The 22,341-nt window shown below is 48.4% G+C and overlaps 1 protein-coding gene across 2 annotated transcripts in view; it reads right to left on the bottom strand.

The window, feature by feature from the left end:
* Positions 1-21,349, bottom strand: part of HCK (HCK proto-oncogene, Src family tyrosine kinase) — a 39,012-nt gene extending 17,663 nt beyond the window's left edge. The window contains exons 1-6 of one of the 2 annotated variants that reach the window (XM_082857415.1): positions 21,089-21,349; positions 6,542-6,659; positions 3,889-3,931; positions 3,424-3,526; positions 2,501-2,599; positions 419-522 (exon numbers count right to left, since the gene is read on the bottom strand). In XM_082857415.1, coding sequence (XP_082713541.1) covers positions 419-522; positions 2,501-2,599; positions 3,424-3,526; positions 3,889-3,931; positions 6,542-6,658 — 466 coding nt within the window. In that variant the 5' untranslated portion in view covers position 6,659; positions 21,089-21,349. The remainder of the gene's footprint in view (positions 1-418; positions 523-2,500; positions 2,600-3,423; positions 3,527-3,888; positions 3,932-6,541; positions 6,660-21,088) is intronic. The other variant, XM_082857416.1, reaches the window with a different exon arrangement.
* Between the last annotated feature and the right edge of the window lie 992 nt (positions 21,350-22,341).

Here is a 22,341-nt window from a genome sequence, read left to right as displayed (position 1 = left end):
CCACCCTCACAGCACAGAAATTTCAGAGAGCAGGCCTCCAACATCAAAACTTCCAAATACCTCAAAGGAGCTATTTTAAGCAGGGTCCCAGCGAAGGCCCTCCTTTGGGAGGAGGCCACCCATTTCCGTATGGAGAGAGGGAAGAGTCAGGTCTAGGGACAAGATATATTTTGATGGATATTTAAAAGAATACAAGCAGGATGTTGTTTTTAGGGGCGGTCGCTGCCTCCTACTTCCATTGGCCTAAGCCGGCAGCTCTGGGGGCTGAGAAGGCCCAAACTAGGCTTGAGCAAAGGGCAGGAGGAAGCTTGGAAGCCGCGGTGGGCTGGTGAGTTGTTCAGGCCCCCATCCCCCAGAGCATTCCCCGTGGGGTAGGGGTGGGTGGGCAGGGACACAGGGCTGGGAGGGCCTGCATCACCTTTGGTGGTCTCACTGTCCCGCATCATGAAGGAGCCCAGCACATTGCCAGGGGCCAGGAGTTGGCGCTCTGCATCCTTCCGGCTGATGCCCTTGAAGAACCACCTGGAGGGGAGGGGGGTGCAGCGTGTGAACCCGTGGCGGACAGTCCTGGCTGGCTCTCAGCGCTCTTGCCCGGCACCAGGATTCTGAGGGCCAGGCTTCCTGCGGGGTCAATTTTACTCAGATCCTTTTGGGGAAAACAACCATTCTTTTAATATTTTAACATTAAAACAGACATTTTACCAAACTGGTGAATCCAGTTTGCTGAGGCTGAAACTCATGCAATTTGGGGAGCTTTCTTCAAGAAAAGTAACACAGCGTTACAAATACAAAATGCTCGTGGTCATTCCAGCACCATCCAATGGGAGGGATAAGGTGATGAACAGAAAGATTGGGTGGAAAAATACAGCAGTCTTAACCAACTGTGGTCAAAAATCTTGCTTCTCCAAATTTCACAAGAACATTTGACCATCTTTTCAGGGTCTTGGAGGCCCACGTGAGTGAGGGCTGAGCTCTGTTACTGCCACAGTTCATCCTCCTCTGTGGATACAGAGTGAATATAAAGTCGGCATGCATTTCTAAGATAAAAGGCGAGATTTCAAATGATTTTCTACTTGGGACCATATCCTTGGACCTTTTCTTCATACTCCCTGGATGTTTGGGATCTTGGGTGGAAAAATTCAAGCAGCAGCAAACAAACCCGTTCCCTGAGGAGTAGTTCATGGGCTGTGATGGAAAAACCTCAGACCAGAGGTCAGCTGGCCTTGACCCTGCCACAAATCTGCTGTGTGATTTTGAGCACGTCGCTTTCCCTCTCTGGACTCCTGTTTCCTCTGCTATCAACTGGGGAGACAGACAGCTGACATTCCTCAAGTTCTTGTTACCCACCCAACAACTCTGTGGAATCATTGCCTTTATTATCCCCACTTTATAGATGAGGAAACTGAGGAACAGAGAAAGCAAGTAACTTGCCTGGCGTCATAGAGCTAGGAAGTGGTGGGGGCAGGATTCAAAGCCAGGCAGTCTAACTCCAGAGCCCAAGGTCTTAGTCACCATTCTACACCTCCCACTTGCCTTCTTTGCTCTCATTTGGTGAAGTAATTCATGCCATGGTAAAATGTTCAAGCAATGTTAAAGGGTACAGAGTAAGAGCTATCTCCCTGGCGATTCCATCCCTAGGAAGTTATCCCACCGATCTTGCACAGGAGGAAGTGACATATACGCAAGGAGATTCACCGCAGCACAAGACTGGAAGCAGCTTAAGTGACCGCTGGCAGGGGATAGTGGGGCATCTACGTGACAGACACTGCAGCTGTGAAAAGGAGGATACTGTAGGTGCTGCACGGAAGAGCTGAACGAAAGGAGTAGAACAGTGTGCGTTCAATCTGCCACTTGTGTAAAATGGAGGGAGATATATGTATTTTCTTAATCAAGTATAAAGCATTTGGGAGGACGTACAAGAAACTGGTTGCTTCTGGAAGGGAAGTAGCTGGGTGGGGATAGGGTGGGAGGAACACTTTTCACTCTTTATCCTAGGTCCTTCTGCACCATTTGCATTTTGAAACATTTGAAAATATTGCCTATTTCAAGGCAGATGAGGAAATAAGATCTCATCTCACGCTGATTCCAGTGCCCCAGCTGCCCTCCCCAGAGGCAGCCTCTGTGAGCAGTTTCTTGATGCAGACACAAGAACCCAGGAGCGTAAGACTCACATAGGCATTTAGGTCAGTGGTTCTCAAGGTGCAGGAGGCAGACAGCGAACCCGTGAACAACCAAGGAAACAAGATCATTTTTGCTAGTGAGAAGTGTCTAGAAGGGAGTAAAATGGGTTTCCATGAGAGAGAGAGAATCTCAGAGGGGACCTGCTTGAGACCGGGAAGGCCTCTCTGAGACTGGAAAGATAAGAAGGAGCCAGCCAGGCAAAGAGCCCTAGGAAGAGTGTGCCAGGCAGGGGTGACAGTGAGTGCAAAGGCCCTGAGGCAGGAGCAAGGCTGGCTCTGTTCATGCTTCCTTCTGGAGGGCGGGGAAATAGAACACTCACTCTTCTGTCTCCAGAGAGTTGACTCGGGCAACGTAGTTGCTTGGGATGTAGCCCTCTTTCCGGGTAGCCAGGGATCGTGCTCTCCACCACTCCCCAGATCTGAGGGACAGGAGGAAGCAAAGGGGTCAGAGGGCAGGAGGACCACTCCTGGTCCTCTTGGGCCCCCCAGCCTTGGCCTGGAATACCCCCAACACCAGGAAGCCGGTAGGGTGAAGGGCAGGGCCACTACTGTCTCCGCTCCCAGCCTTCACCCCGTTAAGGTAAATACCTTTACAACAATCCCCACTGTGCCTCTGAAGGTCCGCCCAGGGCTAGAATCAAGCCCTGTACCTGCATTCAGAGTCCTAGGTTTGTGGCCTCACTCTTATTCCCTGGACTTGTGGCCTTGGCCTTATTAGCCATATGTAAGGTGGGGCCCTATGCCCATGGCAGACTCACAGTGGCTCGTTGGGGCTGAGAGCCAGAAGGAGTGGGCTCAGGAGTCTGACCAAGCATAACCACTCCCATCCTTGGGCCCCAGGACATACTAGACGCTACATCCACTGATGGTGAAGATGGTAGGAGATTGGAGGTAGCAAGCTCAGAGATCCATGGATTTCTGAATGCAAAGTCACCTCAGCAGGGTCTGGTCCATAGGTAAGGCTGCAGCTTAATCATAGGAGTCCAAGGAAGGCTTCCCTGAGAAAGCACTTTCTACTGTCCATCCTTGCCTGGATGTGCCATTAGCAAGTATGCAAGCCCCTTTACTGTGGCTGTAAGCCAGGTTAACAGCAAACTCTTCTTCCTTTATTACGATCAGGTTCTCATCAGTCATTTACACCCTAGTGTAATATAGTTTATCAGGTCCTTTACTGAAGCACCAGAGAGCAAAACTGAGTATTGGAGATAGGTATGTCTTAGAGGGGAGTGGAATGGGGACTCACTCTTCCAGGACCACCATCTCGTCCCCCTTCTGGAAACTGAGGTCTTCATGGTGAATGGCCTCGTAATCATACAAGGCAACCACAATGATCTCCTCAGAACCTGCTGGGAAGAGAGACATGTGGGATGGTGAGGCTTTATCTGAGCACACTCACAGTCCTGGGTGTTTCCCACCCCAACACCTGGCACCCAGCCCTGGACCCCTTGATGTGTCTGTCTCATGATATAAGTAAGCATCTTGCCATGCCAGCTGCGATTCTTGAGTTTAAAGCTAACCGAGTTTTGTTCATGTTATGAAACAACATTATAGAAAAACAATAGGTTGTACTAAGTACTTTGGGGGAAATTTATGGGATTTTCAAGAGTGGTTTTGACTGTTTGGGATTTTTGCCTCAAGCTCTGACTGAGAACCTAACCTAATCCGCTACATAACATGACTCCACTACACGTGCTTGCCAGCTACTTACCCTCTGTGGACCCTGGTGGGTTGCCGTTGCTACTGTCAGGCCACTGTGGGGAAGAAATGGGAGAAGGGGATGAATCCAACAGTGTGTGTGTAGCCATGGAAGGTCTGTGTCAAAAAGGATATCCCAGCCCCGTGAGTCATGGGAGGAGGCCCAGAGAGGGCTGGGAAGTGCCCAAGGTAACACAGCACATTAGGGGCACAGCCAGCACAAGGATGCAGGTCTCTTGGGTTGTAGGCTCTGCCTTCAGCCTTGGACATACTGGGGGACGTACTTGTGCCTTCCCCTCGACATACAGTGAGGGGCTTGGTCCAGATCAGTGTTTTCCAAGCTATGTTTGAAGAAACCCTAGGTCTACCAACGTGGCCCATGAATAAAGGCTCCACTATGTATGTGAAACAACATAAGTGTCTGTCCAAAGAGGAATTGGTTCCTACACTGTGGTGCTCTAAGCAGCCCTTATAAAAGGGAGGCCGCTTCCTTCCTGACACAATGAGACCTCAAAGATATATTGTTGAGTAAACAAAGCTAGTTCTTCAGAATGGTAAATATGATACATTGGTATAAAACACATACTCAAACATCCTAAACACTTGCTGTGGACACATACTGTACACATGTGAGTGTAAATTCATGGAAAAAGGTTTGCAAGGTTCCATGCCAAACTGACAACAGCTGATACCTCTGAGGTAGGGTGTGGTATTTCTAGGGAGGGGGGCATTGGTCAGCAGAGACTGTAGCTTTCACTGAAATCTGTGATTTTTATCTTCAAGGAGAATGAATTTGTGTGTTACACACATAAGTAAACATTAATTTAAAGAAATAGGTTTGGGAAACACTAAGAAGTATATCCTTTTTGGGGAGAGTCACAAAGCCCATTACAAAGATTTATAAAGGCTCTGAGTCCTACAGGGAAGGAGTGTTTGGCCCAGTGTTTTGCAAACTGATATGACCTGGGAACCCTTTCTCAGTTACTAACTTACTGCTGAACCAGTGCTCTGAATGAGGGGAACAGTGAATGGCTGATAATAGCGTCCCTTAAACCTGATGCTCAGAGAGAACAGCCAGAAACTGGTGGGAGAAAATCCTCTGCTTCCCACTGCTGACAAGCCAGAAGGCCTCAGAGAACCTGAGAACCTGGAGCCCTGGCCACAGAAAGGGCCCCGGGACATGCAGGCCAGGTGAGAAGCAGACCTGGGAGTGACTTAGGGTTTAGGATGTCAGCTCAGGATCTCGTGTAACCTCAGGCTGTATTAATAGATGTCAAGTGTCAGAAGGAGGGAGGTGAATATTCCAGTCTTCTCCCATTTCCATGTGTTTGGGGCAGGACTAAGGGGCAGGTGTGTGATCCAGGAGTAAGGTTTATGGGGTAATATGCCTCCCTTCAATACAAGGAAGAACCTTCTAAGGGGCACCAGGAAAGAGTGCACCCCTGCCTCTGCAGGCAGCGAGCAGAGGCTGTCCTTCCTGGACAGCCTCAGGTAAGGGGATGGACAAAAGGATCCTATAGGAGAGAGAACCTAGCCTTGAGTTTAGGAAGACCCAGCTCTGCTGCTTCCCAGCGGTATGAGCCCAGGGGAGCCATTTAACCTCTTTGAGCCTCAGTCAGTCTGGCTGTAAAGTAAAGTAACTCCAGCCTCAGTTTTTGGTGAGGATTAATGAACAGAAATACCTCACTCCAGTGCCCGGAACATAGTAGGTTTTCAAAGAACAGTAATGATTATTACAACTGTTATTGCTGCTCTTAGTACTGTTGTCCCTTTACTAGTACGGTTATTGTAATCACTACTATTGCTACTGCTACGGCTCTTCTGACGATCACAACTACCATTACTAGTGGGGCTACTTCTATGGCAACTACTGCTCCCAGGACCCCCACTATTGCCACCATGACTACTGTTCCTGTCACTAGCATTTGGCTCTGTTACTCTTGTTCCTACCCCTGGGACATTGGAACCTGCACTGCCCAAGTTTCAATCCTTACAACCAGGTGGTCTTCAGCAAGTTATTTAATCTCTCTGTGTCTCATCTGTAAAATGGGTATAATATAAATTGTGACCTACAAGAGCACTGTTGTGAGGATTAAAGGTGTTAGTAACAGTAATGCACTTAAGGTAGGGCTTGGTTCATCGTAAGCTCTGTAGAAGTGTAAGAGAAGTAAGCAAATAACCTCTGCTAGCATTACCACTTCTCTCATTTACTCTTTCTGCTTTTGTTCCTACTGCTATTGCTGTTATATTCCCACTAGTATTGTTGTTACTGTTATTGCTACCATTGTTATTACAGTTACTGCCATGATGCTGATACTGTCATCATTCCTGTCATTACTTCAACTGCTGTTGTCACTAACCTGCTCACTCATTACTCTCAGTACTGCTTATGGTACTTCCTAGGTGTGAGGCCGGCCATGCCCCCTGGGACCTGGTCACCCAGGCTGATGGGCCAAGGCTTGGGCAGTGGGACAAGGGGCAGTGACATCCCTGCCCTGGGTGCTTGGTGCAGGTGTATCCTGGGGAACCAGGGACCTGCTGGCGACCGGTAAGCTCCATTTCACCCCAGGCTGACCCTGCTCGCCCTTGGGAAAACAGGAAGCGGTGAGGGCAGGTTGGGGCAGCCCCCAGGCTGCCGTCGGTCTCCCCTTTCTTCCCCAACTCACCCGCTTGCCCGAGGACGTGGGATCCGGCACATACAAAGCGCTGTGTGGGCTGGTGTTGGGCTCCGTTTTTGAGACCTTGCCTCCATCCCTGAGGAACCTGGACTTCACACACCCCATCCTGTGGTAGAGAGAAGGGAGACGAGCCCCGCTTGCTCTGAGCCCCACACGGGGGAGTCTTTGATGCTGGGCTCTAGACCCCGTGTTCCCAGGCTGGCACCCTGTCACCTTCCCTGTCTCCCCTCCCCCTCTCTGCCCCCCTCACCCCACCCTGGCCACGTGGAGCTCACTCTGCCCTTGTCATCTCTGGGCTTCCCCACACCACGTCTGGCCCGCACCCACACAGAGCTGACAAGCTGTCATAGTCATGCTACCAAGGACCCCTGCGATGGGGAGTTTATTCAGAGAATAAATCGTGATGATCAATGAAATTCAACAGGCGGAGCCTCAGAGCAGAGTGCGGGGGCGGGGGGGGGGGGAGCTGCCAGCTCTGGGGTCAGAAAGCCTGAGCTGACGCTTGACCCCTCCCTCCCCAGCTAGCAGCTCACTTACCATGCCCCCTGCTCCCCAGTCTCAGTTCCTCATCAGCAAAGTGGGGATAATAATACGACCTACTCGCCGGGCGTTGGGAGGACGAGAAAGCACGTGGGTGGGGAAATACTCAACACAGAGTCAGGCTCAGAGCAAATGGTGAAGTAAAACTATACTCTCATTATATAACGTCAACATTTTATATAAACTGATAAGGATCGGGTCACATAATGTGGCTCAAACAATCAAGGTCATCATATTCCTCACATCATTTTCTAGTTGCCTTCTAACAGCTTCCTTCCTTCTTCCCTCCCTCCCCCCCACCCCTTTTTCTTTTTTTCTTCCTTCCCTTCTTTCTCTCATGGATTTATCTGGTCATTCAACCATTCATTTACTCAGCAAACATTTACTGAGCACTCTTCTAAACCATGATTAAGACAAGCAAGTTCATGCCCTTACGGAGCTCACTCTGGAGGTGGATGGGAGACACAGACGATAAACAGGTAACAAATAAATAACAAGATAAATTCAGTTAGTGAAAAGTGTGAGGATGATAAAAGAGGATGTGATCAGGAACAACTATGCGGGGCCCCTTTACACGGGGCGGTTGGGGAAGGCCTCTCTCAGGAGGTGATATTGGACCTGGGGCCTGACGGACACAAAGGAGCCAGTTATGTAACACTCTGAGGGAACAGTGTTCCAGGCAGAGGGAACAGCAAGTGCAAAGGAATGTGATTGAAGAGAATCAGGCACTGAAAGGAGGCCAGTGTGACTGGAGACCGCAGGCAGCAGAGAGAAGATAGCATGTGACAAGGATGCCCCATGTTGTGAGGAGTTTGGATTTGATTCTAAGGATGATGGGAAACCATGGAAAGTTTCAAGCAGAAGGATGACAGGGTTCAGTGTGTACTTTAAATAATCCCACTGGCTGCTCGGTGGAGTGTGGACTTTAGTGAGCAGGGCAGGGAGCCCTGTCCACTGCAGGAGTCCAGGCTTGAGATGATGGTGGCCTGGCCCGGGGTGGTGGCTACTGAGGAGGGGGTAAGAAGTGGACAGATTCGGGGGACATTTTGGAGGTAGAGCTGACAGACTTTGCTGGTGGATTAATCAAATTTAAAGACACTTAAAGAAAACACTTTTACCTGATCAGAGTCAAAACTTAATTGTTAAAGTGGCAGAAACTTTTTCTTTCTTTTCTCAAAATGTGCACATGTATTTGCTGAGAAGATAGGCTGTGAGCCGCCACATAAGGAAGTAACTGTCTTCCTCATCTCTACACAATCACAAGTTTCTTCTAAAGCAGTTAGAACTCAGTTATACTTATCTTGTTAAAATAAACGTGTGTTTGTGGCTGAAGAAATAACCCCAAATTCCTAGGTTAACGAGAGTTATTTTTTTAAGATTCTTTTTATTTACAAGGATGTTTTCTGTCTGTCCTGGTGGGAACTGGGAACAGTTTACCACATCAAGACTTGAGCGGTTTTTGCTTCATTCGCCTTTGGCGAATAAAGTAAGGAACTAATCCAGACTCCTGGAGCGCTAGATCATTATTTTGAATAATGATTGCAATGAATCAGTGCTTTATAATGTACTTGTATGCATCGAAAACAAAAACCAATACCTCTCTGACTTGTGATAAATATGGTTTACACTTGTGGGAAATAAAACAGCATATTGTGTGGTTTTGTATGACAAAATTATATTACGTTTCATATATTTTGATTAACTTAAGGGTGTTCTGGGAAGAGCATAGCTGTGTGAGGTGCAGCCGCTCCCTCCACCTCTCTGAGTACCTATTGGGTATGCCTTACATCATCAAGTTACATATTCAGCATGGCCACAGGGTCTTGAGGGATGGGTCTCCCCAGGCATGAACACGCATGATCCATGGATGGTGGGGTTCTACCTCCCGGGGTGGCTGCAATCACAGATGAGCTGAGAAGTGTAAAGGTGTCTGCCACACAATAAGTGCGACAGAAATGTTAACCTTAACCGTTTCCATTCCCTAGCAGATGTGGCACTGCCCTGGAGCATAAAGCAAGCACTGTTTGCAAGTCCTTTGGCCTACAAGTGTAGAGATACCACAATACTCTAGAAGTTAACTTTTTAAAATAGGGAATTCCCGTTAGTTCAATTTTTGCACAATAAAGTTTTTTTTTTTTTGAAAGTGATGTACTAGGAGGAGTCAAATTTGCATAAAATGTGATTTCCCCCCAAGCCAAGAGAACCATTCTACTGCCTGGTCTGGAGCGGCCTCAGAAATGCTTATTTTCACGACCACTAGACCTAGCCATGTAACGTGAGCCACGTATATAATTAAAAATTTTCTACAGCCACATTTTTTCAAGGTAAAAAGAAACAAGGGAATTAATTTTAAGATGCATTTATTTTTCCCAATATGTCAAAATTATTAACATGTAATCAATATAAAATTATCATTGAGATACTTTATGTATATATATTTTTTCATGCTGAGTCTTCACATCCCAGGGTGTGTTTTACACGTACAGCACTTCTCAGCTAGGACTTGCCGTGTTTCACGTGCTCAAGACCTGTCTGTGGCTCAAGCCACTGTACTCAGCAGTGCAGATACAGAAAGTTTCCATCTCTGCAGCACAGCAGAGGCTGGTCTTGTTCATGTCTGTGTCCCTCAGCGCTTAGCTCAGTGCCTCCCTGGCACACGGTAGGAGCATAATGCACCGTTAGTGAGTAAATACATGCCCAGAGCCCACGCTTTATGTGGTCAGGCCAAAGTAAAAGCATCAGGACCTGGTTCCTGCTCCAGTTGGGATGGGAAGACTGGACATACAGAACTACATTCCCAAGAAGCTGTTAGGCATTGGCAAGGACAGTCAGAGCCATGCAAAGACTGCTACAATACTTACTGAGTGAGAAAAGCAAACTGCAAAACATATATAATATCAAGCCATTTTGTAAAATGAATATATATCCGGGTTCTGCCACTAACATGTGTATTAGTTTGTTCATAGGAAAAACAACCTGTTTATAATAATTGAGCAGCAGGATAATGAGTTGGGTTTTGAAGAATGGGAAGGATTTCAATAAAGATTGGGGGAAACTCAAGAATGTTCCAAAGAAGGACTGACTTTCAAAAAGGATTTGAGGGAGCTTATAATATTAAACCATATACAGAGCACTTCAAGACTCAAAAAGGGTTATGCTACACCATTTAGAAAGGAAAGATTATTGAACCAGAAGCCTAGGGTGCTACTGCTACTGCCATTGAGTAGTAGATTTATCTCTGAGTTTCCTAGCAGCCAAGATAAAAATGGCAATTTGTACATTGTTAACATAAAATCCCAGGAAGCATGGCAATTTACTGAGAGAAACAAATATTTTTTGAGCACTAAATTCAAAAGAGAATTTATTATGTGGATCATCCTATAAAGGTCACTGGAGAACACCATGAACAGAGATTTGGCAGCAAAGTCTGCTGTATGTTGACAAGTAGTCCCCAAATACATGATGCTGATGTTTGGGTGGGTTTAGAAACCATGGGATGGGGGTGGGGAGAGGGCGAGGGAAGAGGTTTATATATCCCAGGGCTTCTCTGCAGAGTGGGGGCTGCACCGTTGCTTGAACTGAGTGAGAAATGTCAGAGTGCCTGGCTACTCAGAGTGTGGCCAGCATGAAGACCAGCAGCATCTTCGTACCGGAGGCGTTAGAAATGCAATCTCGGGCCCCACCTCCCAAATCGGAATGTGCGTTTTAACAAGGCTCAGGTGATTCCCGTGATCATTCTAATTGAGAACCGGGCAAAGTGAACATTTTTTGCTCTTGCTTCCTCAGCATCCATCCCTTTTCTGATAACAGTGCCTGGATATTCCTTGGGCACCCAGCTTCTCCCGCTCAGTGGGGTTTCAGGGGGCTACCCCACCCTTGCCTTCAGGGATCGACAACTTGATACGGGCCCAGCCCATTAGAGAATTCCATGTTCCCCGACAACCAATGGTGCTTGGTTCAGTTATAGGTATGTACGTGATCCTAGCCGAGGCAGAGTCTGCCCTGAGGTTTTGCTGGAAAAATTAGGGAAAAGGCACTCTCTTTCCATAAGCGTTGATGTGGATGTGAACGTAGATGTAGGTATAGATGTGGACGTCGATGTAGATATGAATGTGGATGTGGATGTAGGTATAGATGTAGATGTAGGTATAGATGTAGATGGAGATGTGGATGTGTATGGAGATGTAGTTATAGATGTGGATGTAGCTACAGATGTGGATGTGGATGTAGCTGTGGATGTGGATGCAGGTATAGATGTGGGTATAGATGTAGATAGGGATGTAGAAAACTGGAGCTCTTGGGAGCCATCCTGACATCATGAAGGGAGGGACTGCCTTTGACTGAAGCCATCACAAAGGACAGCAGAGCTGAACAATGGAGACAATGTGATTCCTGAAGACATGTTTGAACACCTGGATCCAGCTATGCCTAAAACTTCCCAACCTCAGAATTTTTGTAATTCACGAGCAAGTAAATTCTCAATTTTGCCTAAGCCAGTTTGAGTTGGATTTCTGCCACTTGTACCCAAAGAGTCCTCACTGATTCTTGCATATTCCTGGGCCACACTCTGGATTGAATGAACTAGAGTTTCTGGGGATGCAGGCCTGGAATCTGCATTTCTAACAATTCTTTAGGAGATTCTTATCATACTAAAATTTGAGACCAACCAATGTAGTGGAATGAAGGTCAAACTTGGGGTCTGAATACTTGGGTTTGGATCCCAGTTCTGCCACTGACTGGCTGCGTAACCTTGAGTAAGTCACTTCCCCTCTCTGAGCCTCATTTTCTTCCCTGTATGATAGAAGGCACTTGCTTCTCAAGCTTGTGGGACAGAGATGTGAAAGGCTTTTTAAAATTTCTGAAAACACATGTTTCTTGTCTAATCTGATTCGAAACCAGGCTCTGAGAGCAGAAGTGGCCTGCCTGGCCCCAGACTAACTTAGAACAGCTGATCCCTGACACAGACACTTGCTCAGGTCACTGCTGAACTCCTGGGACCTGAAACCGGCTCCTCGTCCCCTCAGCTCCTGCAGGTGCTGCATGGAAGGGAAATGAGAAAGTCCAGCTTGCTTGGCCTGGCTGCCTCCCATGGTCACCGTGCTGGCTATGGAGGCCTCAGAGCCGCCTCCTGAACTCTCAGAGCCAAGCCCAGGTCCTGCCTGTGCATCCTGTGGATTGGGCGGGACATGGCTTTCTAGGAGCTTTTAGGCTCAAGCAGAGGCTTGTGAGGGCTGGGGGAGAGGAGCCCTGGAGTTTGGTCCCACCTCTGCCACAGACTCACTGTGTGACCTCAGGCAAGTCCCAGCCTCTCTCTGGGCCTCATTTTCCCCAAATATGAAGTGAGATGTTGGATGATAAGTTCTCTGAAGGGAACAGCTATAGTTCTTTCCTGAGTAGCATCTACTCCTCCTTCTTTTGACAACAGCTCCCCAGTTTTCTTTGGGAACCACCCTTCCCCCATTCTCTACCCATGGATTGCGGTAAAGCTGACTTCAACCTCTGGCTGTAGGGGTGGGTCTGTGACCAAGTCTGGCCAATCAGTAATAGAAGTAGACATGGGCATGTGACTCAATCCTGGCCCGTGAGAATCATCCGTTTGGCTGGAAAAGAGGCTTGCAGTTGCAAACAGAGCCAAGAAATGAAGAAATACAGATTCTCCAGCCCTACCTGAAGTTGATGTGCTTGTGGACTTTCCAATAACCCCTTTCTTCTGTTTGAGCCAGTTTGAGTTAAATTTCTGCTCCCTTAAACCTCAAAGGGTCCTGCCCAATGCAAAGGAAATTCTTACAAGGGATTGCAATTCATACTCAAGTGTTAATGGCTTACGGGAAAGACTGCCTTGATAGGAAGTTTGATGGAAGAAAGTAAAGAGAGTACTAGACCCATTAGAGTAGGTGAGGGTGTGTGAAGTATGGACCCCATGAAGATGACGGCACTGAAGCCATGCTTAGAAAGGGCTTCCATACATATTTGTGGAATGAATATATTGTGTTCAACCCTCTCTAGGCCTGACCATACTTGGCTGAAGTCAGCAGGACCAGAATTATGAACCCACCTGTCAGATGGGGAAATGGAGGCCCATGGCAGAGAGCATCCCCAGGTGATCAGTGGCAAGTAGAACAAGAACTCAGCTCTCCTGCCTCTCATACTTCACTGGGTCAGCCTCAGAAGCTGCAGTGGGGAAAGGGGAGGGGGGATGAGTTAACACAAACAGGAAGCTTAGGAAGGCAGACCGCCAGAGGCCCAGGGCTCAAGACTGTCCAGTTAGAGGAAACTTCCCTTCTCTGAATAGCTCAGCCATGGGGGTGGGGGAGAAAGCATTTCGCTATGAGGGACCAAGTCCCTGAAGAGTTTTCAGGAGTGCAGAGCCCTACAGCTCCCTCTTCTCGAGTTCCCTGACTGTCTTCTGAATGAATCAGCCAAACCTCCAAGTGACTGTTATCCATAATGGACATGTAGGGGTCACCCCTGTCTCCCCATCTCTTCCCTTTTCTGACCCTCGGCTTCTTTCTGATCAAGAGCTCAAAACTTTGACTTTGCAAACAGGAAGGGACTGGAGAGACCTTTGTTTTACAGATGGGAGCAGCAGCCCCAGAGAGGGCGGGTGTCATGCCCTGGTTTACACAAAAGCAAGTGACAGAGCAACACACTGAAGAGGAACTCGGGCCTTTGGTCATTTGCCTCACTTGGCCAGAGGGTTGGCTCTGAGATGCATGTGTTCCAACCACTTGTCCCAAACATGTAGTAAGTTTTTAGCATGTTCAATGTTACCTCTGGGTCACCTGGTCAACTCCAGAACTCAAGGGCACTTGCGAGCCTCCTTAGAATAGTGCTATCTTTAAGGTAGGCAGGGGGCAGGGAAGTTTGGAAAACATAGGATGGGATTTGAAGCCAGAAAGAGCTGGGTTTGAATCCCCATTCTGCCTCTTACAGAAGTGAGCCTTTTAAAAATATAAGTCAAGTCATGTCGCTCCTCTGCTCAGAACCTCCTGGGGCTGCCGTCTCACTTGGAGTAAAAGCCCAGCTCCCCTCTGTGGCTGGCAAGGCTCCATGACCTGGAATCCCCTCAACCCCACAGTCCTGCCTCCTCCAGCCCTCCCTTGATTTTTCCATTTCAGCCACACTAGCCTCTTGCTACTCTTCAACTCACCAACCATGTGTCCACCTCAGGACCATTGCACATGCTGCTTTCTGGAATGTTCGTCACCCAGAAAGCCTCTTTCTCTTCATGTAGATCTCTTTGCAGATCTCACTTTCTCAGAGGGGTCTTCCCTCATCACCCTGGCTAAGACAGGAGCTCCGCCCCCAACTCCCAACACTTTCTGGCCCCTTCCCAGCTCTATTCTTCATGGCTTTAACCACCACCTAACGTGGCAATTCTACTGAGAGCAGAATTGACACATGGCCCCAGCTGCTGTGCTTTGAAGACCATCACTGTTGCCACGGGCTGCTCCCAGCCAGGGACTGAGTGTGGCGGGGATACTGAGGCAGGCCCGTGCCAGGGGGACCTGTGATAGGAGACTTTGGCTAAGGGCCCTTTGACAGCCTTGCCAACCTTCCTCAGAACTGCCCTGCAGTCTAAGACACTTCCACCTTCCCTTCCTTGCTTGTTCTCTTCCTTCCTCCCTCCTTCCTTCATTTGGAGTCAGACGTGCCTGCTATCTGATGGCTCTCCTAGCCTCCCCTAGCTTCTCCCACAGGCATTCCCTCTAATCAATTTCTTGCACATTTAATCTCTCTGAGAGCCTGCTTCTCAAAGGACCTGAACTAACACACCTATTGTTACCTGTGGATGTATCATCTGTCCTCCCATAGAAAGTAAGATACATGAGGGTAATGATTGTTTGGTACATGGCTATATACTAGTGTGCAAAACTAGGACACAGTAGGTGCTCAATAAATTCTTGACTAATTGAACAAAGTGCCCTTTAGCTGCCAGGATGCCCTAGATTTCCCCATTTAAACAATAGTTACAAATGTGTGTTTAAACTGAGAAGGACTCTCCATGTTTGTTTGTCTCTGCTTGGAGAGGAACAAAGTCTTTCCTCGATTGAAGCTGAGTGGAGGTGGCCCCCTTCAGAAAGGACACGGTGGCCAGTTCGCCCCAGGGACAACTTTTCACTTCAACCTCCCAACGTGCTCCGAGGTCAGCTGCCCCCAAATCTGTCCTCAGTAAATGGAAACTTCAAAGCCAACAAAAACACATCCTCTGACCCTTTTACACTTATTCTTTTATAGTTGACAGAGCCTATTCTTTTCTGTTTTGGTGGGTATGTGTTTTTGTTTTTAAAATTACCTTTCATCACCTAGTAAAACAATACACCGTCCTTGTTAAAAATGAAAACAAGGACTTCCCTGGTGGTCCAGTGGTTAAGACTTCACACTTCCACTGCAGCGGACCCAGGTTTGATCCCTGGTCGGGGAACTGAGATCCTGGATGCCTTCGTGGGGTGGCCAAAAAATTTAAAAAAAGAAAAATTGAAAACAATACAGTGAAATCTAAGGCACCCTTGGAGTAAGGCTTGTAAGGTACCCTTTACAGGCTCTCCACGGCCACCCCTCCCTCCTCCAGGTAGCTTCTGCACGTGCGTTTGCATGCATGTACTATATCAGAGAAGATGCTGTCGGCGCTCTGCCCCATAGCTCAGCGCTTCACCATTTCCGAACACTCGCCGGACGTCCAACTGCTAGCACTTGCATCTCTTTGCCTAAGAGATTTCTCTGTGGCCCTTCGTGCCTGCTCTGCCCTTGAGCTTGGCAAGTGGAAGTGCTAGAGAATCACCATCCCTCAGGAGCAGCCCTCGACCAGTGGCTGACAGGAGCAGGCAGATAAATACCCCAGTTCCTTTGCTTCTCAAGCGCGGTCATCAGCTCCCAGTGGAAATGAGCTCCAGGTGCCCACAGCGGGACTGGCTTGATAACACACCTTGACTGGCTGCCTTCTCTCCTTGTTTTGCTTCCCCACTCTCCTACCAGGGTTTTCTGGGATCTGCTCCCAAATAAACTAAATAGTAAATGCATTTGAAATCTTTTCTATGGTCTGCTTCTGGGGCAACTCAATCTGAGACATATATACCTATAGAAAATATGGAGTATCTTTTTTTGTGTGTGTTCACGTCAAAGGAATACTGTTCTGCACGCATCATGAGGCAGTATTCTTAATCCCATTTTTTAGATGAGGAAATTGAGACTCAGAGAGTGAGGGAATTTGCCTGATGCATCACGACTTGTATGAGGCAACGTCAGCGCTCAGACTCAGGTCTCCTGTGCTCCGTCTCCTGTGCTTCATTTCTCTGGCAGAGCAACCTGTTCTCTAACTCAGGTCTCCTGTGCTCCATCTCCTGTGCTTCATTGCTCTGGCAGAGCAACCTGTTCTCTTGGTTGCACCTAAGTCTCCTGGACCAAAGGGTTTCATGGTGATGGTGGGAGCTCGGGCAGGTGTCATAGGGCAGGATTAGGAATGCAAGCCCCTGTGCAGTGCCATGCAGAGGGTGCAGCATGTGTGGCCACAGCCCCTGCCCAGAACGGGGCACGTTTTACATTCAAGCAAGGGTTTCTTCTGTATCATTACCCGTGCCTCTGAAAGTACACTAAAACTCCCAGTCCTGGGGTGGAGGAAACCGGAGAAATGGGATGGGGATCAAAATGCTGTGAGGGGGGACTTCCCTGGCGGTCCAGTGGTTAAGACTTTGCCTTCCAATGCAGGGGGTGCGGGTTCGATCCCTGGTTGGGGAGCTAAGATCCCACATGCCTCGTGGCGAAAAAACGGAAACATGAAAACAGAAGCAAAGATTGTAACAAATTCAATAAAGACTTAAAAAAATATGTGCTGCGAGGGTTTGCTTAGAAAGACAGAGGCTAGGAGAGATTGTACTACTAACTTTGTGTGTAACTTTGGGAAAGTTACTTACCCTCTCTGGGCCTGACATTTCTTTTCTATTTAAAGGGAGGCCTTGTCATGATTGGAGGGCTGGGCTTGAAAACTCAAGTGGCTATAGGGGCCCACAGGGCCATCCACATGAGGAAGGTGGTCCGGGCAAGGGTGCCGCAAACCGGACAGCTCAGGGGCAGTCTACAGGGCAGCCCCATTCAGCATCACCAACGCTACCATGAGTCAATAGCAGGGGAGTACAGGAGATTGGTCTAGAACCTTGGGGTTCTAGTCCCAGGGCTGTCAGCTCCTCCAGTTTTTCAAGAGAAGACAGAAATCCAGATTTATGTGAGCTCTCTTGACATTAAATGTTAGCAACTAATTTAAAAAGAATCACTTTGTGGGGTCAGTTGAAATACACCTACTTGCTGAAATACCTCCTAGGCAAGGGAGGGAGGGACTGTTCAACGTCCCTCAATTCCGTATTTTTGAGAGGCCCTACTATGTGCCAGGTGCCAGGTGTTAGAGATACAGTAGTTTAGGAGACAGACATGTCTGTGCCCTCATGGGGCTTAACTTCTAAAATAGCTTAAAGTCCAAGCCCTGACCAGTCCTCTGAATTCAGACAACTTTCTCCTCACCCTCTGGGGTAAGGGGCCCCACAGAGCATCCTGATTGGGGTGAGATTAAGATTCATGCTTCCCACGCCCATTAGGATGGCTCTAATAATTTTTTTTTTTTTTTTTTTTTTTTTTTGCGGTACGCGGGCCTCTCACTGTTGTGGCCTCTCCCGTTGCGGAGCACAGGCTCCGGACGCGCAGGCTCAGCAGCCATGGCTCACGGGCCCAGCCTCTCCGCGGCATGTGGGATCTTCCCGGACCGGGTCACGAACCCGTGTCCCCTGCATCGGCAGGCGGACTCTCAACCACTGCGCCACCTGGGGAGCCCTCTAATAATAATTTATTAAAAAGGAAAATAGCAAGCGTTGGCCACAATGTGGAGAAATTGGAACTCTTGTACATTGCTGCTGGGAATATAAAGTAGTGGAATACAGTCTGGCGATTCCTCAAAAGTTAAACATGGAATTACCATATGACCCAGAAATTCAACTCCTAAGTATATACCCAAGGGAATTGAAAACAGGTGCTCAAATATATGTACATGCATGCTCATAGCAGCACCATTCACAGTAGTCAAAACGTGGAAACAACCTGAATTTCCATCTACAGATGAATGGATAAACAAATTGTAACGCATACATACAATGAAATACTATTCAGCCATAAAAGGAATTAAATGTGTCAGTATTTAACTGGATGAACCTTGAAAACATTACGTTAAGTGAAAGAAGCCGGTCACAAAAGGTGTGGCTTTGTGTGATTCCGTTTACATGAAATATCCAGAATAAATTAATCCAGCGATACAAAAACGCAGGTTGGTGGCTGCCAAGGGCTGAGAGGAAGGAGGAACACACTAACTGCTTAACGTATGGCGTTTCCTTCTGGGATGACGAAGATGTTTTGGAACTACACAGAGGTGCTGATTGCACAACGCTGTGAACGTGCTAAATGCCACTGCATTGTTCACTTTAAAATGGTTAATTTTATAATGTTATGTGAAGTTCATCTAAAAATAGTTTTAAAAATTACAAACTACATGAAAGTGCTTTGCTAGGATGGTTAAACAAATTATGGTGCCTCCAAACAGTGGAATATTATTCAGCCATTCAGAATTCGAGGATGTTTTAATGACATGGAAAAATGCTTACAATGTAATACTAAGTAAACAAGGGGATACAAATTGTACATGCAGCATTTTACTAATTATGTTAAATAAAATGTGCACAAAAAAGAAGACTATAAAAATAAGCTAAAATGTTTGTTATCCAAAATTTTTTTAAAAGATTCATGTTCCAGGAATTCCCTGATGGTCCAGTGGACCATCCCTGACTCCCCGAATTCCCTGACTCAGTGCTTTCACTGCTGTGGCCAGGGTTCAATCCCTGGTCAGAGAACTGAGATCCCACAAGCTGCGAAGTGCGGTCAAAAAAACAAACAAAAAACAAACAACAGCAAAAGATTCATGCTTCCACTGCTTCAGCATCTACTAAGTGTCAGTCATAGTGAACGAGACAAATGAAGATTTTTGCCCTCCTGCAGCAGAGAACAGGCGACAGTGGCCCTGGGTCTAGAAAGAGCTGGAAGGTCAGCAGAGCCAGATTCTTTCTTCTCTCTTCTCTGCCCCAGACTCCCTGGGTGACCCTTTCACGCCTCAATCCTCCTCATACGCAAAAGCTGCCCCTCGGGAGAGCCATCCAGCCTCTTGGTGTTTTCCCCTAGAAACACCTGTACATGCACCCAAGACCACACATCCAGGCTGGCCCCAGCAGTATTGTGTGTTGTCGTGAACCCATGGAATAACCTGTATGTTCATCACCAGGGGAATGAGAAGTAAGGCAGGATGGTCCCCTGCTGGGATCCTCCACTTAGAAGGAATAAACTAGAGCTCTGTTTCTTATCCTGGCTAGACCCTGACAACTTAATGATAAGAAGGCAAGGGAAAATGAAACTGCAGAAGAATCGCACAGTTAGATAGCATTTATGTAGATCCTTAAAACACGAAAAACAATTTTATGTATTGTTTATGTACCCACATATATGTAATACATTTGTTAAAGGCACAGACAGGAAGCACTGTAATTCATGACAGAGGTTGCCTCTGGGGAGGAAGAGAAACAGAACTGAGAGGGATACGAGGTGGGGAGGCTTCAATTTTAACTGTTACTTTTAGTAATACTATCTTTTAAAAAACTGAAGCAAACAGGACAAAATGTGAACATTTGTTAATTCTGGGTGGTGGATTCCTGGGATATTTAGTATATTATTCTCTTCACTTTTCTGTATTTTAATCTCACCCCCCCTCAAAAAAAAAAAAAAGGATAGTGAAAATAAAGCAGTGAAGAGAACCAGTATCTATTGAGGGCTTTCTCTGTGATGGCCGAAGTGGTCCTCAAAGTGTGTCCCCGGGACAGGCAGCATCAGTATCACCTGGGGATGCAAATTCTTGGGGTCCGGTGCCAGATTTACGGAGTCATGAACTCTGGGGTCAAGACCCAGAAATTTGTGTTTTAACAAGCCTTCTAGATGATTCTGTTGTTCTGCTAAAATATGAGAATCACCGGGCTAGACTGTAATAGCTATGACAATAGTTAACCCGTATTAAGCAATTAGACCTGTCAGTTCTCTAAGAGCGTTCCTTCAGCAACTCAATCTAATCTTCAAAACAACCCTATGAAGGAGCCATATTTTAATTATCCACATTCTACAGTTGTGGAAATGGAGGCACAGAAAGGCTAGATCTGCTGCCCAAGGTCCAACAGGCAGGTTGCTCCCAGAAACCCTTTACCTAACCACTACACTAAACTGTCACTTACATGACCTCTAACATATTCTAGCTCACTGCAGCCTTGGAAGAAAGACTTAGTAGCCCTCTTTGGCAGATTAGGAAATTGGAATTTAGGGAGGGAGAGTGACTTGTCCAAGGTCTCACAAGGAGGAAAGTCAGGGGCCACACATCCTGTTGTCTGTCCAGGAGGTTTTGGGGTTTGACCTAGACCCCCTGGGGATCAGGGCCTAGCTGGGAGGAGGAGGGAGCTCAGCGAGCTGACCCAGCTGCAGCCCTGCCTGGGCTCGCACCGTCACGCCTACGGCCAGCTGTCCCCTTCCCCACTATGGCTGCCAACCCGCCGTGACCGTGACGGTCACCCACCCCCACCAGGAACCGTAAGGGCCTTCCCCTCCCGGGCTCCGTGAAGCCTTTTTTTTTTTTTTTTTTCCCTTTTGCAAAAGGGGAACCTGGAGTGCCCAGAGAAGTGGCGGCTCAGGCACAAAGTCATCCTACGGCTTTCCCAGGCTCGCCGCCAGGCAATTCCGCTGTTCATCTGGGCACCCTCCCCCGCGGGTCGGCCCCCGCATCCCACCTCCTGTCCGCCGCTCCCACGAAGGTCCCTTTCCCGGGCAACCCAACGTACGCGGCTCACCACCCCGGGTTCCCTCCGCAGCCCGAAGACCCTCAGGCCGAGGGTCACGGGCCGCTGTCCCCGAACCCGTGTGCGCTGCACTCACCTGGGCGCCCGCTCCTCGTCCCGTGGGCAGCCCGGATCCTCGCAGCTCGAGCGCCCCCCCAGCTCGGCAGCCCCCGGCGTCCCGGGCGCTCGTGCCCTAGGGAGAATGGACTGACTTTCGAGAAGAGGCTGGGGCTGCGCTCCGAGGGGCTTCGGGGCAGCGCGTCTTATGGGGCCCCTCTCGTGCTGGACTGTCCGCGTCCCTCCCACTTGCTTCTAGTTCCCGGCGGTGCGCCCGGGGTGGAACCAGGGACGCGGTGTCGCCCACAGGCCATCTGGGCTCCTTAGCCGCGCCCGGAGTGATGCTAACCCCGCCCCCAAGTGTCTTAAACCCGCCCCCGAAGATTCTAACCCCACCCCAGGGACTCTAATCTCTGTCCCCACCTCCTAAAATCCTAATCCCGCCGCCTAAGGATTTTTTTAAACACCGCCCATCCAAGGTTTCTAACCCTGCCCCCAAGAATCCTAACCTTGTCCCTGAGGGATAATAACCCCGCCCCCAAGAATTTTAACCGGTCCTTCAAAGGTCCTAACCCCCAAATAACCTAACACCTCCCCCAATGTAGTCTAACGTTGCCTCCCATCGCCCTAATCCTGCCCTAAAGGATTCTAAACCCCACCCTTCCGAGAACCCCAGCACCTCATCTCCTCCTCCTGAGATCTTAATTCTGCCCCAAAGGATTTTGAATCTCACATCTGAAGGAATTTTAACCTCGCCTATCGGAGATTTCTAATTCTGCCCCCAGGATTTTAATCCTGCCAACGGAAGGATACTAACCCTTTTCTTTTTTCTTTTCTTCTTTTCTCCCGGTACGCGGGGCTCTCACTACTGTGGCCTCTCCCGTTGCGGAGCACAGGCTCCGGACGCGCAGGCTCCGGACGCTCAGGCTCAGCGGCCATGGCTCATGGGCCCAGCCGCTCCGCGGCATGTGGGATCTTCCCGGACCGGGTCACGAACCCGTGTCCCCTGCATCGGCAGGCGGACCCTCAACCACCGCGCCACCAGGGAAGCCCCTAACCCTTTTCTTGAAAAGATTCTAACCCAGCCCTCAGGATTTATTACCCTAATCCTAGGGATTCTAATCTCTCTCCTGAGCGATCCCAACCTGTTCCCATAGGATTTTAATCCGCCCCCCAGGGTTCTAATCCGGCGCATCCAAATATTCCATCCCTGCCTTCCAGGGTTTCTGATGGCACCTATCAAAGGATTCTAAACCTTTTCAGGAGGATCCTAATCCCACCCTCATCATTCTC

The sequence above is a fragment of the Leucopleurus acutus genome (genome assembly GCF_964270905.1).
Source record: "Leucopleurus acutus genome assembly, chromosome: 16".
Classification (NCBI taxonomy): Eukaryota; Metazoa; Chordata; class Mammalia; order Artiodactyla; family Delphinidae; genus Leucopleurus; species Leucopleurus acutus.
Note: the sequence above shows the minus strand (reverse complement) of the source record. Positions and strands in the feature narration are given on the sequence as shown.